General features: G+C 36.9%; 1 protein-coding gene and 1 long non-coding RNA gene across 2 annotated transcripts; one reads left to right on the top strand and one right to left on the bottom strand.

The window, feature by feature from the left end:
- Window positions 1-308: 308 nt before the first annotated feature.
- LOC145215357 (uncharacterized) lies at window positions 309-669 on the bottom strand. The gene is made up of 2 exons (XR_013857279.1): window positions 458-669; window positions 309-394 (listed from the first exon to the last, which is right to left on the bottom strand). It is a non-coding gene; the product is annotated as an uncharacterized LOC145215357 (long non-coding RNA).
- Window positions 670-3,603: 2,934 nt separating this feature from the next.
- Window positions 3,604-13,595, top strand: LOC145214635 (uncharacterized). Its single transcript, XM_080083192.1, has 12 exons — window positions 3,604-3,770; window positions 4,424-4,569; window positions 5,124-5,280; window positions 6,469-6,650; window positions 7,054-7,219; window positions 7,889-7,928; window positions 8,002-8,167; window positions 8,366-8,529; window positions 9,191-9,371; window positions 9,794-9,864; window positions 10,866-11,052; window positions 13,515-13,595. Exons 1-12 carry the CDS (start codon window positions 3,704-3,706, stop codon window positions 13,530-13,532), a joined length of 1,545 nt encoding a protein of 514 aa, XP_079939318.1. The 5' UTR covers window positions 3,604-3,703; the 3' UTR covers window positions 13,533-13,595.
- The last annotated feature ends 2,693 nt before the right edge of the window (window positions 13,596-16,288 follow it).

The following is a 16,288-nucleotide window of genomic DNA, read 5'->3' as shown; positions in this document are numbered from 1 at the left end:
AGCTTCGTAGTAGGGGATCGCCAGATTGACCAGTATCAGTTAAGATGAACATAAATTCATAACTTAATGAACATGTTGCTTGTTTATTAGGGTCGATTTAGCGCAAAATATCACTATGGCAACAGCCAGGTGTCGCTACGAAGAACTGAGAATTAAGTGCATCTATAGTTTTATTATTTTTGTTCGTTTTATGGCAACGTCTTTTATGTACCATGATTTAGTGCCTATATACACTGCTTATTAAAGTTTTGATAGCCTGTCTGTTGATACCTGAACAACCTTTTTTATATCTTAGTGAAAACCATGACTGAGTATGCAACTCCGTTTATTGAGCGAGAAACAAAAACAAGAAAATCGTGTTTCGAAGTGTACGTTTCAGTCGTTCATCTTTGATCTGAAATACAAACAAACGTTTTAACATAAGATAGAATTATGATTGAAGAATAACCTGCTTTACCTAGTAGTAGTAGCCAGCGTCTTTGTAGTAGTAGCCCTTGTCGGCAGCATCCTTGTACCAGATGATGCCCTTGTCGGCATCATCCTTGTAGTAGTAGCCAGCATCTTTGTAGTAGTAGCCCTTGTCGACAAACTATTTAAACTCGTACTGGCAATTTTTGCATTGTTACGTACAGTTGAGAACAGCTGGTCCTCACAAACATGTGTTGAAAACATTGGTTGTTGATTCACACACATTGTATACTATAGAATGTTCGCTTGATTGTCGCATTTCATCCGGAAAGTGTGGAATATATGAAACAAGTCCGTTGGTTTTGCTGCATTGCAAACTTACAAAAAGGCTGAAATTTGAAAAACCTAATTAACGAACAATATAGTTGCTCTAATTTGAGGTACCACAACCTGTAACTAGGGATAACATCTATGTGTAAGGATGAAACGAAAACGGTTGGCAAACAGAGTTACCAAACTGATGGTGGCGTCATAAACAGTTATACTTCATGGTAAACCGTTAAGACCAGGGTTTCACTACCTTTTCGTAATGGTAGAGCTACTAACCATAACGAGAATCTACCTTACGCTTTTACAAGGGGGCGTAAAGAGCTGAATTTTTATTTAGCGGCTATAAATGGGTTGGGTTGGGAAATATTTACATAAAATTTTTACATTAGTAACTAATTTTTTGGGTTAGTTTTATTGAATTTTAAGTGGTAATACCTTACCCCGATCCTAATAGCCCTAACCGTGAGCATTTTTGGAGATATAACCAATCAAATTTGGGGGTAGATTCTAGTTATGGTGTTAGTAGCTCTACCTTTCGTAATGACGGTCTCATCCCATATCCTTTTCGCCAACGCCCGCGAATGGTTTCCTTGCTTTTGTTTATAAATATAGGTTTGCATCACTTTTATACATCTTATGGCGGCTGGAAAAACCAGATAAATTTCTAACTTGATACATTTATTAAGCTGAATTGCCAGGCGATCAATCTTAATTGTGTATGATATTGTGACGCTTTTGTGCTTGCACTACAAGACTACCTTTACACGGCATAAGATAATGGCGACTGGCGCGCAAATTCGGAGTGGGAAAAAAACTATGAATTTGGGAAGCTGTAAAAAAACTATTTCGGGATTTTCTCGGGATTGTAAATAAAAACTTCATGCAACAAAAGCCGCAAAATATAGATAACAAAATGTATTTTTCAAAATATTCACAAAAATAAATGAATTCACCCATTTTTAAAGCCCGTTATTGAGGCAACCACCAAATTTGATCTGCAGGCAGCCCATTGCAGCAAATAGAATGTGTTTTGCAGTGTCAAACATATTGTGTGCAAAAACCCACGCCATATACGGAAACGAATGCATCGTCGGTCTTGAATTCCCAGTACAACGTTAATATGTTTGTGGAAGAAAAAACACACAATTATGTGAAATTAAATGTTGGGAAAGACAACAATCTTGCTGCCACCGAACGTTGATGATCGTGTGAAAAACATTTGTCTCAAATAGGTTTTTCCGAAAATGCTTTACCATTGTGGGAAGGGGACAAAACATATTTTAAATTCCATTAGTCTGTACTATATGTCTGAACAAAATTACAACAAAAATGACTTCAAATTTATTGCTGTAAAACCCGCTGTGTTAAACTGTTGATAGGCACTTATTTGTATAAAAAATTGCCTTGTGCCTCCTTTTTAGATTTCTGCTTGGGTATGCATACGTGAAAAGTACGGTCGAATTTTGGCGTCATTAATGGTTAATTCGGGGACAAAATATTGAACTAACTTACATGTTGTTGTGTGCTAAATGTAGTATTTATCAATGTAAATACAGTGAAAGTATAGCCATTGGGTGTCCAGATTTGTATGCCTTCTAAATTCAGTGCGTTTATCAGAATGTATTATGCGTAAAAACTCTTATGTTCAGCGAAATAAATGATGTCGCCTACACATTGTTAACGTGTAATGTGATTTGTTACGTTTTGTTGCTGTTTTTAATTAATATTCATCAATATTTTTTAAGTAACTTGGCCTAATGATCCAAGGCGCCTAAACACAAACAGTCATAAAAACTCGATTATGATTGGTTTTCGGAATAGTCCTGGGTTCGTACCTTGTAAAAAATACATAGGTTTTCAACAATACTCTAAAAAAATATGAATATTTATTACGCTTGTCATAAGAAAGTACTACATATCCGTTTTTCCACTTATAAAGTGTTGGTTAACCTTAACAAGGCAACCGCCAACTTTGATTTTCAGGCGGCCCATTGCAGCAAATAGAATGTGTTTTGCAGTGTTAAACATATTGTGAGCAAAAAAACCAACGCCATATACGGAAACGGATACATCGTCAGTCTTGGATTCCCAATACAACGTTATAATATGTATGTGACAGCTGGTAAAACAAACAATTATGTGAAATAAAATGTTGGGAAGACAGGAACCACATTACACTTCCATCGTTGTCTGTAAACAATCCAGCTGTTACCGAACGTTGATAATGGTGTGAAAAACCCGACATTTTCATAATATTCCAGTTTGAAATTGGTTCTAGCCGATTTTAGCCTCCTACCGTACCTCCAAACCGGTTTATTTTTTAGAGAATGCTTTACCATTGTCGGGGCTAAACCAAAATATATTTCAAATTCCATAGTTAGATATGTCCCAACTTAGTCCGGTAAAAATATGTCCGAACGAATATACAACAACTAAATGCACTAAATTTACGGTCGTAAAGACCAATGTGCAAAATGTTCTTACTTGTACATTACATTTAATTGTTTGCAAACAGTATAAAGCCAAGGATGCAAGTACGTGAAACTTTTACGGTGAAAGTGCAACGAAAATATCTAAACTTGGCTTTATTTTGGGTTCAAACCCCGTGACAAATAAACACAAGTTTAACAATACCCTCGCATAAATATAAACAATTATTACGTTTGTCGTAAGAAGAATCACAGACCCTCTGGTTAAATGTGGGCTAGGAAAACTATTCAACCACGAAGAAATGTATACAGGTGAGCAATTCAAAATAGTCAACCTATATTACCCCTGAATAATAAGCCCCGATCCTTTTCCGTTTCCTGTTAAGTGTGTGTGTGTGTGTGTGTGTTGTGTCATACATGATGTTTTGTAGACTCTCCATATGTGTTCGAAAGATTTTATGTCTACTGATTGTCTTAATTTACTACTACATTCTTTGCTTTACTTTAATTGAATTAGCAATGGTAAAAGCTTAAAGATGGTGGTAGTAAAAGAAACAAAACTGCTGTTGTTTCTTGTGGCTACAATCCAACTATTTCTACAAGGTATGTTTGAATGCAACTATCTTTATTATTTGTTGCAAATGAAGGTTAAACTAATAATGTGTATTTTTAAAATTTGTTCAACGACATAACAGCCCAAAAAAACGTAACAATGCTTTTTTGTTTAAACGTTTCGGCAAGTGCTCATGCTATTAATTTTCAATTCTAAACAGTAAACCTTGGTTATAGTACGAACCGGTTTGGACCATAAAAATTGTCGGAATTAGGCGAAGATCCAGATTAACCGATGTCGATTAGGTAACGCCTTAACACATTACAAATCCTATTATATACCTCAAGATTGTCCGAATTAGGAGAAGATTCGGATTGGCCAAATCAGTGGTGGGATTTACATTTTTTTGTCACAGGTTCTATCAAAACAGTTACATTTTTCAGTCGGTTCTGTTACAAAAAGTCTATTGACAGTAACCAATAATGTTAACCGGTTCGCTGATCTCATAAAATTTCGTGATATACGGTTCCACAGAACCTGTGCGAACCGGCTGAATCCCACCACTGGGCCAAGTCCGTTTAACCTGTGGTTTAAGGTAGTTTATAACAAGCAAATAAATAAATATAAAACTCGCTTACAGGTATGTTTATCTGGAGTTACGTGGATATAGGCATATTAATTAACAGTTTGTTTTTATTAACAGAGGCTAATGCACTTTGCGGAAACGTCAATTTTACCAGTACGGTAACTATTGACACCGGTTGTTCACTGATATCGGGTAGAATCGATGTGAACGTTCAGTCTGTGCTCTTTATTGAATCGGGTGATCTGCTCCGAAGCAATTGCACAGTAAGTGCTCCAAACCGTTCAAAACGAAGCTAATAACATAGTAAAATCTACTAACACAAGAACGGCCACCAGAAGTTTTCTTAATATTGTTAGGTGGCTCAAAGAGCGTAGGCTACATCTAGGAATATTTAAAATGCAATTTGTGTCCAAAATGCTAACAGTTAGCGCTATTAGGGTTGGGTGAGGTTTTATAAGTTAGTAATAATAACACCAGAGTCAACTTAAAAATTTAGTTCCTTACGTTAAATTTAGTTTCAAACCCTATCCCTGTCTCATGTTAATTTAAATAACTGCGCACTTTAAGCCATCTATCGGTATTTAGCAACATTTTCTGTTGCGACGTCTTACGTTAGTTCAGTCATTAAAATAAGATTGTATATGTCTCTTGTTTCGATTACAAAAAACGCGTTTCAATTTAAGCTAATTTTTTATTTTGTTTGACAAAAAAATTCAAAATCTTGTGGGTGAAATAACTTAATGATACGAGTGTATCAATAGCCAAAAAATTCCAAATAAGCTTTTTGATTTGCTGCTATGACCTTAATTCATATTAGGTACACGCAAGTGAACAAACCACAGGGCCATTAATTGGGAGATTGTCCGGAGATGGCAGAGCATTTGGATTCATCAATTTAATAGAACCTCCATTTTCCTATAAATGTAGCACCGAAGAACGTTATCCCGAAGTCGTGAAATTGAGAGTCTATCCAGGTACGTATAGAGGTAGAGCAAACTAACAAAAGAACTTGTAACAGACAAAGTTTGGTAATAAATCACAGTACGCCAGGCCCATTGAAGGCGCCATACCGAATCAGCCGGTCACCAAGCATTCACCACCATAGGGCAAGGCGTAGGCTAAAAAAATCAGTTTGGTCATGCCGATAGAGGGCGTAATTAGCCCAGTTATATAAGTTATCAGTAAGCCTGGGATAGGGCTGGGCAGAAACTTGGCCGAATGGTCCGGAGCGCCTGACCCATATACAGACATAAAAAGCCTTTATCGGGATTTGTCCAACAAATAAGTTTTATAGTTAGTTTTATTGCTTTTCTTGTTATAAAACCTCACTTCAACCCTACAATTGCCCTAACCTTCAGCATTTTCACACAAGTTGCTTTAAATATTCGCAAGATCTTTGCGCCATTCATCGTTATTTATAGCAAACCTTGCCTGATGTGAGTTCGAATAAGTGTGAAAGACGTAATCCTCACAACGAATCGGAGAGTTGGTAATGGTTTAAACTTTAAAGCAAGACTTTGACTTCGGGTTGTTAAATAGTTTGTACCGACCCTGTCATCGTTTTCTTGTCTGCGTGATCCATATAAATGGGCTCAAAAACGCGTCCTAAAACCCGAAGGTACGAGCCCAAAAGCCAACCTGAACCCTTTTTAAATATAATTTTAGGCCCCAACCCGACCCAAAAAGCCCCGCGCGTGCGGGAATAACGACTATGACTTTTGAACACTTTCCTACACGTGCACATACCAGTATTGCAACAATGTACTATGTGCATGTACAATTAGTGTGGTTTTACTTAGAATACTTAAATTTTAAACATGCTTTGGAGTTAGATTTTGAGAAACTTTAAAATCTTTTTTCCTACCAGTCGGGTTTTTTGTTACAATTTGAAAACAAATGTCCAGGTCTTGCCAAAATCATGCATGATAACACATAAGTTACTTTATAACATTTTGGTTACTTTCAAACTGTCATTCCAAACCAAGTATCACCAGATATAAGAAAGGCCCCTATCTTCTAAAATCCATCTCTGTCGTAAAGTTTTCAAATTCTCGAACCTGCCGAAACATATTCTTTGAACTAACCGAAAATATTCTTCTTTGGTATGCAGACAAATTTGTTGATTTGTTGCGTAAAATTCATGTACGGTTGGTTATGTTTAGTCTCACCGGAATGTAATGAAACCTGGACGACAAGTGATTTTCCCAGAAACGTTTCCAGCATCGGAGGAATCAGTGGTGTTCCATCCCTTTCAACTTGCTTGTATCGGGTGAATAGCCCGTTTTCCAGAAATTACCGAATCGACTTTGCACCCTTACAATTGGAACCTTCTGCATTTATGATCGTGAGTCAAAATTACTTTGCATATTTCCGTATTTATACATGTTTTGTCGCAGTACACCAGCCCGATTTAAGGCGTTTTACCGAATTAACCGTTTACTAGGCATTTCCATTTTCCATCGTAGGTTAGAAACATCTAGCCTGTGGTGGGATTCGAACCCACGACAGGATTCTTTCCCGGGTTCATGCTCTACTATAGTACCAACAGAGCTAAGCAGGCTCAGCGGTAAACCCGTAGATATGTTTTGTTTCTTTTTAACAGCTTATACATAAATGTACAACGTTCAAATTTACCACTGTATACATTGTCACAGTAAACTAAAAGTTTATCAACCTTTCAATCTCTTACAACTTCTAATAGTTTCTTCGTAACGATACTTCATATGTTCGCAACTGAATTCTTCCAGATTAAACCGACTGATCATACGAAAAGTGCGACTTGGTTCGAGGGTAATGGTATGACCGTGAATCTCACACAACTTACAATGGAGATTGAAGCCAATGGATTTGACATACTTCATTGCAGTCCTCCTTCTACAGAGTATTTCTTCGCAACTATTACAACCACAGACGGTACTTATTTACTGAGAACATCTACTAACAACATGCAAATACAAATAATCATTAGAGCAGTAAATGGACAGAGCCAGTGGTGTGATTCAGCCGGTTCCCGTTTCACGAAATTTTGTGAGATCAGCGAACCAGTTGACAATACTGGTTACTGTCAAAGGACTTTTTGTAACAAAACCAGCTGACTTTTGTGAAATAACCGGCTGAAAAAATTACAATCCCACCATTAGGTAGAGCTACTTACATTATGCCCCACGGCAATCCCACATTTTTAAGATACCTATTTGAAACGGTATATCTCTAAATTAGTGACGGTTAGAGCTGTTAGGATTAAAATATTATCATTAAAAATCCAGTAATTAAAACTTAGTTCTTAAAGTCTAATTTTCAAATCTTAGTATCTAACCCAATCCGTGTTTGGCTGCTAAAAAACAATTGAGCTCTTTGCGCCAATTATCGAATTTTAATGTGGGTCTGCCTTGAGGTATGGTGTTGGTATGTCTTCCCATTTAAATTTCGATAAGTAGCACAAAGAGCAGTAATAGACAAAGAGATAAAAAAATTTCAACAATTTTGTACTTGCACGTTTTCTATTACCTCGGTTTTTGAATCGCCATAGTTTATTAATTTAGCCTATGTCCAAAAGCCAATTCAATCACCTATTTATCACAGGACCGCTTTTGTCCTGTGGACCCCAAACGATATCATTTCAGTAAGTAAATTTACCCAATTTTGTTTCTTTATTAAAAAGCCTGTCGGTAAAATGAATTGACTTTTGTCTCTAGACTTTCTTCAAATGATATGGCCGCTCTCAATGCAACTTATGGCGACGAATTTTACATCGCCACAGAACATGTCTATGATCTAACGAATGTAAATGCAGCATGTCGGCGACCGTACCCATACCCTAAATTTATCTTTGCAATCGGCGAATGTCCTTTCACTTTAAACGTAAGAATTAACATCAATACTAGTTTGTCAAGTTAAAAAAAAAGATTTTTATTTCACAAATATTTTAAGATTTAGTCTTAGACTCGTAAAATCGAATTTCTTCTCAAAGGAATTTTCCGCATACAGTTTGTGAGCCAATGGTTCAGAAATATAACGGTTTCTAAAATAGACCGCGTGTAACGAACTTTAAATTTACAGGTCTCAAGCAGTCCAGACAAGATTTTCAACACATACACGATTTGGAATCATAAAGCGCGGAACAATGCCAGCATCCAACGTTTTGTTCGTTACAGTTTGAACATAACTTGCGAATACAACTCATCTGCCCAAGTAAACTCCAAGAATGTCAATCCTATTATTCAGTAAGTATTGTTTTAATGTTCTGTAGTGTTTTCCATGTTTTCAAAGCGGAAAAGCAAATTTAGTCTTCATAAATAATAGACAATTGACAAAACGTTGGAAAGTATCGGAAGAGTTAAGTTTTACAACCTAATATATTTGTGTAGTGTTTCCAAGCAACACAATAGATCAATTTTAAAATTCTAAGGGTGTTATAATTGGATATGAGTTGGTCAACGCTTGACTGCAAGTTATAGTTTTTTTAGGGGAAACTTGTTATTAATAAATTTTGCTTAATAAGATTGTGTTCGTTTACCTAATTTGAAATATTATTCTGAGAAAAAGTCACATTATTGGGGACCTTAGTCTATCGCATTTTTAAAGGACGCTTGCTGTTCTAAATCTTATTGATATCACGTTATGTTGAGCGATTTGAATGTCGACGAACACATGTTAATCTTTGTGTATTAGTTCGTTAACCGTGTCTGGATACATAAAAAACCGTAGTCGGTCAATACAAGTCTTTGGCTAATTCGGACAAAACTCGAGGTACAAATGATTTGTAATGTTGTAAGGCATTAACTAACCTACATCGATGAATCCGGATCTTCGCACAAGCCTTACAATTTTTTGGTCAAACCCGGTCCGATTTAACCGAAGGTTTATGTACTTGAACTTTTACAGACCGAATAATGTCGCGTCAGACCCGGTTTCGGGTGAATTTGATGTTTCCCTTCAACTCTTTGCAAACGACAGCTTTAATGCCCCTTTGATGGCCAACGCTCAAATCATCGTCCCCGATTATATTTATGCGAAGGTGAAAATGGACAGAGTTCCAGCATCAGATACCAACTTTATAATGCAGGTAAACGAACATGACAGGAAAATCATAATACTGTACACCATACCTCACGGCAAAACCACATTTAGGTAATTTCCGATAGGCAGCGCCAAGATCAGTTTTACTCATTTAAAACGATATATCTCTAAAAATCCTTACGGTTAGGACAGGGTAAGGTATAAGCATGTATCCTAACCCCAACCCCTTTACAGCTGCTAAATAAATAACTCCGCTTTTGCGCAAGTTAGCTAAACGTGGGTCTGCCGTGAGGTATGGTGTTAGAAGCTCTATCAACATATGTCAACCAACGTATTTATATTTTTGAAACAAGATAGTCTAAGTTGCAGACAATGTACACTGTTCCGACCTACAACGTAAGCTAGTTATAAGACATTGGCTAATCCAATGGTTTCTGCTTTCACTCCTTACCTTGAAAATATTTTTAGATAGAGGAATGTTGGGCAACTCGTACCTCCTCTCCTGTAGACTCACTGACGTATCCTATCATCGCTTCCAGGTATGTAAGCTTTTTTAAGTTAGTGTAAATATTATATGTTAAAGATGTCGCGTTTTACAATACTTTTTTATACGCGTTTCTTAGAAAAGATAACTTTTAATGAGCTTTTCGGCTGATCCCCAAAAGCTGTCAGTTAATTTCAAAGCCAATATTTTCTTTAATCAAACGCAGTACAGGTCTACATTGTGCCGTCGCCAAAGTAGAATGGCTTGGCACCACAAACACAAGTTTGAAAAACACAAGGCTCAGAACACAACGTGTGCCTCAGAAAACACAAAGGCAGTCACAGGCATGTTGCCACCAGCCACTTGTGCCGTAACCACGCACTGCCAATTTGCATAAAGGCACACACACGATGTGAATAACTTTGTGACAAGTTTATAAAGGAGCAGTTTCCATTCTGTGTGAACAAGACCGCAATGAAATGTTGTTTAGTTTTTAGAAATATTGATTAATTGTTTTTAAACGCAGCTGAGTGGTAATGTGACAAAACGCGGGTCTGGTTTAGATTCAAGGCGGGTTGAGACCTAAGTTTTTATACAAAGGGCTTGAACGGGATATTTTCAAGCTCCAACATTTTGGTTCGCAATGTCGACACTAAGTTACAATGTCAATGCCATCACGATTTGTTGCACTGATACATTTTTACTTATAACAGGGCGACCGGTCAACCACTTATTTGTTAGATAGATCGGTTTTAGTCAATAGGTAATAAATTTAATATATTTTTAAAACATTTAAAACATATATACTCAAAAAGAGTGACAGACGACCAGCGTCAGTGAAATCTTTTATTTTCTAACAAAAATATTAATTTCGCAGTTTAGAAGGCATCGTTAGTTTCAGTCTAATTCAAATAAAATTCTATCTTTCTATAGAAATCATTTCAATATTTTGATTTCCATTTTAATTTAAATGTTTTTAGATATTTGATAAGTATAAAGTTATTGATTCCTGTAGTCATTTTACTTATATTTCAAAACTTTTTAATTTAACAAAAGCTGTGCAGCGACCAACGAGGGTGAAGACTCCAGCACCAAACAAGTGATTCGAAACTATCAACCTAACGAGGGCAGTTTTAAGTTCCAAAGTTTCGTGTGGACGAATTACACCGACAATCAGCAAGCGATCTACGTTCACTGCGATATCAGCGTTTGCCAGAATTCAAGTGGAGAATGCACTTCACCGGTAAACGCACCAGACTGAAAACAGTTTTTTTGCGTATACAAGATTCAGAGTATCAGAGAACTTACGAACAGAGGTGGGCGGATCGGGAAAATTGAGATACGAAATCCGATCCTGAATTGTAATTTTCCGCTCCGATCCTGATCCTGATCCAAAATTTTCGAGCAACAATAAGATCCGATCCGAAAAATATCCGAAAATTTTCTAATTTTATTAGAACTGTTTAGTTCACTACAAAAATTATCTAAATGTAGCCTAACATCTAGCCTGAAACAACAAAGAAATATTAACATCTCACAACATAAAAGAAATATAACCTCCATTGAAGTATGCAACTTCTTAGTCATCAAATTTGCACCTTCTATAACAACGTACAACGCGTCCCTTACTCCCTTGTTGCCTTTATCAATCTTTTGCGGCTTTTTTGTGTAGTTTTCATTCACAATCACGAAATCCCGATAAAATGCTGAAATTCTTTGGATACCAAGAATTTCTCCAGTCGTAAAAAATGAGAAGGCGCTCTGATTGGCCAGCAAGTTGGTGAGGTAATGTTAGAATTTTGGCCAACAACGCATTTCAACCTTTCGGACTCGCTTTGCTTGAAAGTTGCCTAGCAGCCTTCTTACCTGGCCGCCATTTGGCTGCCCTACAACAGAAAAAAATATTCTTGTTGTGTGGAAAACTTGCTCCTGAAACAATTCAAAACATTACACGACATTGTTTTAGAGTTCTTTATGTCTAATAAACCATGGATGCACAACCTGTATGAATATGTATAAAAAATCTAGACATTGGCGGCCCCGTGACGTTAATCATACTTTTTTTGCGTGGTACTTGGATTTCAAAACTCTAAATAGATTTTGCCGCTCTACAAAGAGTATTGCCAGCCTAATTGCCATTTGCGTCAGACTTGCTAAAAAACGAGCACCATAATGTAGATATGGTGACGTCATAAACAGTTAAGACTGACTGTTAGATACTTTTCAACAATGTTATTGTGATGAAACAAGCGATCGCCTTCTAGTGTTAAATGAAAAACGAGTGCTTAACAACTATTACTGCTGGTGTTGGCAGTCGAGGCGGTTTGCAGCGCAGTTTATCACAGGTCGGGTAATTGGCACCTAAGGGTGCCGCTGCACCCCGGTTGGGAACCACTGTGGTAGAGCTACTAATATCGTAACTCTGACAACCAAAAGTGCCTAATTTTCGATAGGTTATATCTCCAAAAATGCTCACGGTTAGGGCTATTAGTGTCGGGGTAAGGTATAAGCATTTAAAATTCAATAAAACTAACCCAAAAAATTAGTTACTAATGTAAAAATTTTGAAAACTTATTTCCCAACCCAACCCATTTTAGCCGCTAAATAAAAAAATCAGCTCTTTACGCCCCCTTGTGAAAGCGAATCTCCCGAGGTTGTCAGTTGAGTTACGGTGTTAGTATACCTCTACCGTGCAACCTCGAGTTAAAACAGTGGTTTTTAAACTTTTTTATGTTTTGTTTTTTGTCATAACGGTCCTTCGTAATTTTCTCGAGCACTCGCGGTCCAAGCTAAATATATTCATAAAATTTAAAACACCTTGGCAAAAACTGTCCAGTTACCAAACTAAAAGTTAATTTATTCCTTTCGAAAGCATTCGAACAACAACATGCAGAATAAATTTAAAGTTTAGTTTCGTACGATCACTTTGCGTGGGAATGTTTCAAAGGCAATTTTATTACGTCACAAACAAGACTAAAACAATTTTACCAAAGTGCGAGAACAATCGCCTATGTTTGTTACTTGCAAATGATGTAAGAAATCACTTCTTGTCATAGAAAACTCGTTTGTCGATGTAATTTTTGCTTATGCACTCGCAAGATCTCATATTAGACAAGATTGTAGAAATGCTTTAAGCTCGCGGTCCCCCGGAAATCTCGTGGCGGACCCCTGCCCTAGGGGACCGCGGACCCCAGTTTGAAAACCGCCAAGTTAGACTATATTGTAACTATATTGTTGGGTAATTAAGTTATTTAAAAATGCAGTATTTGTAAGTAATAAATGTTTTTGGAAAGTTTATTTCGTGTACGTTTGCAATGTAGCAAAAACCAACAGACTTGTTTTCAATATTCCCCGCTGTACTGTTGAATGAAATGCGGCAATTAATAGAACAATTTCCAACTCAACATTCTACACAATGTGTGTGAATCAACAACCAACGTTTTCAACACATGTTTGTAAGGACCAGCTGTTCTCAACTGTACGTAACAATGCAGAAATTGCCACTACGAGTTTAAATAGTTTGTCGCATAAAAATTTCCCACAGGCCCAAATTGGAATTAATTTCCTGGCTATGACTATATAAGAAGTTGGCCTCACCAGATTTAAACAGTAAGTTACAAAGTTTGATTGACAAACAGTGTAACTTGCAAAGATTTATACTGCAACAGATTGTATTGTATTTATCAATTATGTGTTTTGTTGCAGTTGAAACAAGCAAGATGAACGGAGCAGTGCTGATAAGTTTGTTTGTGTTTGCAATGCTGATGTACACAGCTAATGCAGGCCTGCTTAGCGACGGTACATAGGCCCCAATAATACGATTTAAGCATTTTCATGTTCTAATTTAATTGTTTTGGTGCAAACATGTACAAAACGACAAATTTAGAGATTCAATACGAAAAAATAAATTGCTTATTCTTGTTTTAGGTGTTCGTGACATTATGAAATCTGACAAGGGCTACTACTACAAGGATGCAGCCGACAAGGGCCACTACAAGGATGCAGCCGACAAGGCCTACTACTACTACAAGGATGCTGCCGACAAGGGCATATGGTACTACAAGGATGCAGCCGACAAGGGCATATGGTACTACAAGGATGCAGCCGACAAGGGAATCTGGTACTACAAGGATGCCGCCGACAAGGGCTACTACTACAAGGATGCAGCCGACAAGGGCCACTACAAGGATGCAGCCGACAAGGCCTACTACTACAAGGATGCTGCCGACAAGGGAATCTGGTACTACAAGGATGCCGCCGACAAGGGCTACTACTACAAGGATGCAGCCGACAAGGGCCACTACAAGGATGCAGCCGACAAGGGCTACTACTACAAAGATGCTGGCTACTACTACTAGGTAAAGCAAGTTATTCTACTATCATAATTCTATCTTATGTTAAAACGCTTGTTTGTATTTCAGATCAAAGATGAACAACCGAAACCTACAATTCGAAACACGATTTTATTGTTTTTGTTCTCGCTATCAATAAACGGAGTTGCATACTCAATCACAGGTTTCAGTAAGATATAAAAAAAGGTTGTTCAGGCATCAAGGGACAGGCTATCAAAAGTCGAAGAAGCAGTGTATAGACACTAAACCATACTCCATAAAACACGTTGCCATAAAATGAACAAAAATAATAAAACTACAACGGCACTTAATTCTCAGTTCTTCGTCGCGACACCTGGCTTTTGCCATAGTCATATTTTACGTCAAACCGACCCTAATAAACAAGCAACATGTTCTTTAATGATTTTATTCGTAAAACAACTTCGCAATAAGTCCCATAAACAACTTCATTATAGCATCATTTTACGTTTACAACTTAAAGCGAATAGATAAGCAATCTGGAAAACATTTTCTATTCTGTGTCGAAACAAACACATTGTTTATCATCTAACAATAGTTCACCACATTTTAATTACATTTGCAAAAAGGTTACCACTTCAAAACTAATATTCAAGCAGTTTTCAGCAATTTACTGATTAGCTATTGCAAATATTCAAACTAGAAACTTATTCATGTCTTGTTCATGTCAAAGGATTGAAGCCAAAACATTAAGGTGCACAAATTCACAATTTAAACATGTGTCATGGATTAGCAACTAATGCATCTTGTACCTACTGAATGCTTTGAAAAACATTAGGCGATAGCTTTAGTTATTTGTTATCAGTATCGATCTTTAGACTGGGCCTTCTGGCAACCTTAGTCGTATTGACTTGTAGGCAGAATTGCCACACAGGCCGTTTTTCTAAGAATTGTCCTTATTTTGAAGCATGATCCTCGTCTTAGAAAATATGACTGTCTTTGTTTTAAGAAATGTTTAAGTTGCGTCCTTATTTCACACTTTCTACCAATAAAGGAATTTCAACGTGCTGTCTCAATACAATGTGTCCGAGTTGACCAACGCACGATGTTGTATATGTATGATATTTTATTCAAGTGTACCTTAACGCAATGAACATAGTAACACATTATAGAAAAAGTACAGGTAAAAACCTAGCGATGTGGCACGAAAAAGTACAGGTAAAAACCTAGCGGTTGTAAATACGCTAAAATTATAATAAGGGGGATAGAATAATAGTAAAAGCACCTTGACACCTTGTATCATTTCAAAAAAAATGATCGTTTTGTTTTCGTATGACAAATATTTTTGTTTTGCCTAAAGCAGTGTTTCTCAATCTTATTCGGACCGCGTACCACCTGACGACTATTTCTATCGCTGCGTACCACCTATCATAAACCGTGTTTACATGGATAGACCAATAAATAGGCCAATTTTCTTCCTAACTAGCATATTTAGCAATTTCAAAAGACTGTACAAGACACGAGTTTCGCCCAAACCAGTGCTGATCAGTTGGGTCAGTTGAGTTGCAATTATAGATTGGACTAATTTAGGTATCACAGAAAGCTACTCGCGTACCACCTGAAAAGTTCCGGCGTACCACTAGTGGTACGCGTACCACAGTTTGAGAACCACTGGCCTAAATTAAATGTAGAATATCAGACTCTTGTTTTTTAGCTGTTTATGTTTATTGTTATTTAAGCTGTTTATATTTAAAGCTGGTGGTATCGAATAACTTGAGGAGAGGAACATATCTTAGCTGATAATTTCAGTAGACTCAAATCAGCCTGTGTATTTTCTTATTATTACAAATCACTGCGGATATCGATTTCGCACCAAAATATGGCATCATCAGTTCTGAAGTTCTGAACAGGAAATAATTCACGACATAAAATGGGAATTTATAGATGTGGTTTGTAAATAGATCCATTAGGTCTAAATATATGTCCCGTAAAGTTGATAAAACAACCAATTTCAAACGATCTTAGTTTAGATTTACTATGCAGTCTTTCGGGGAGGAATAAACATGTTTCAAAATTTTAAGTGAAGAATTCGTCGAAAAAGGTTGGAAACCACTACCTTATATAGTAGAATAAGAACGTTGATAAGGCTTGCAATTACCAACAGGCTAA

Source organism: Phallusia mammillata, chromosome 2 (assembly GCF_965637545.1).
Source record: "Phallusia mammillata chromosome 2, kaPhaMamm4.hap1.1, whole genome shotgun sequence".
NCBI lineage: Eukaryota > Metazoa > Chordata > Ascidiacea > Phlebobranchia > Ascidiidae > Phallusia > Phallusia mammillata.
This window is presented reverse-complemented; position numbering and strand designations above follow the sequence as displayed.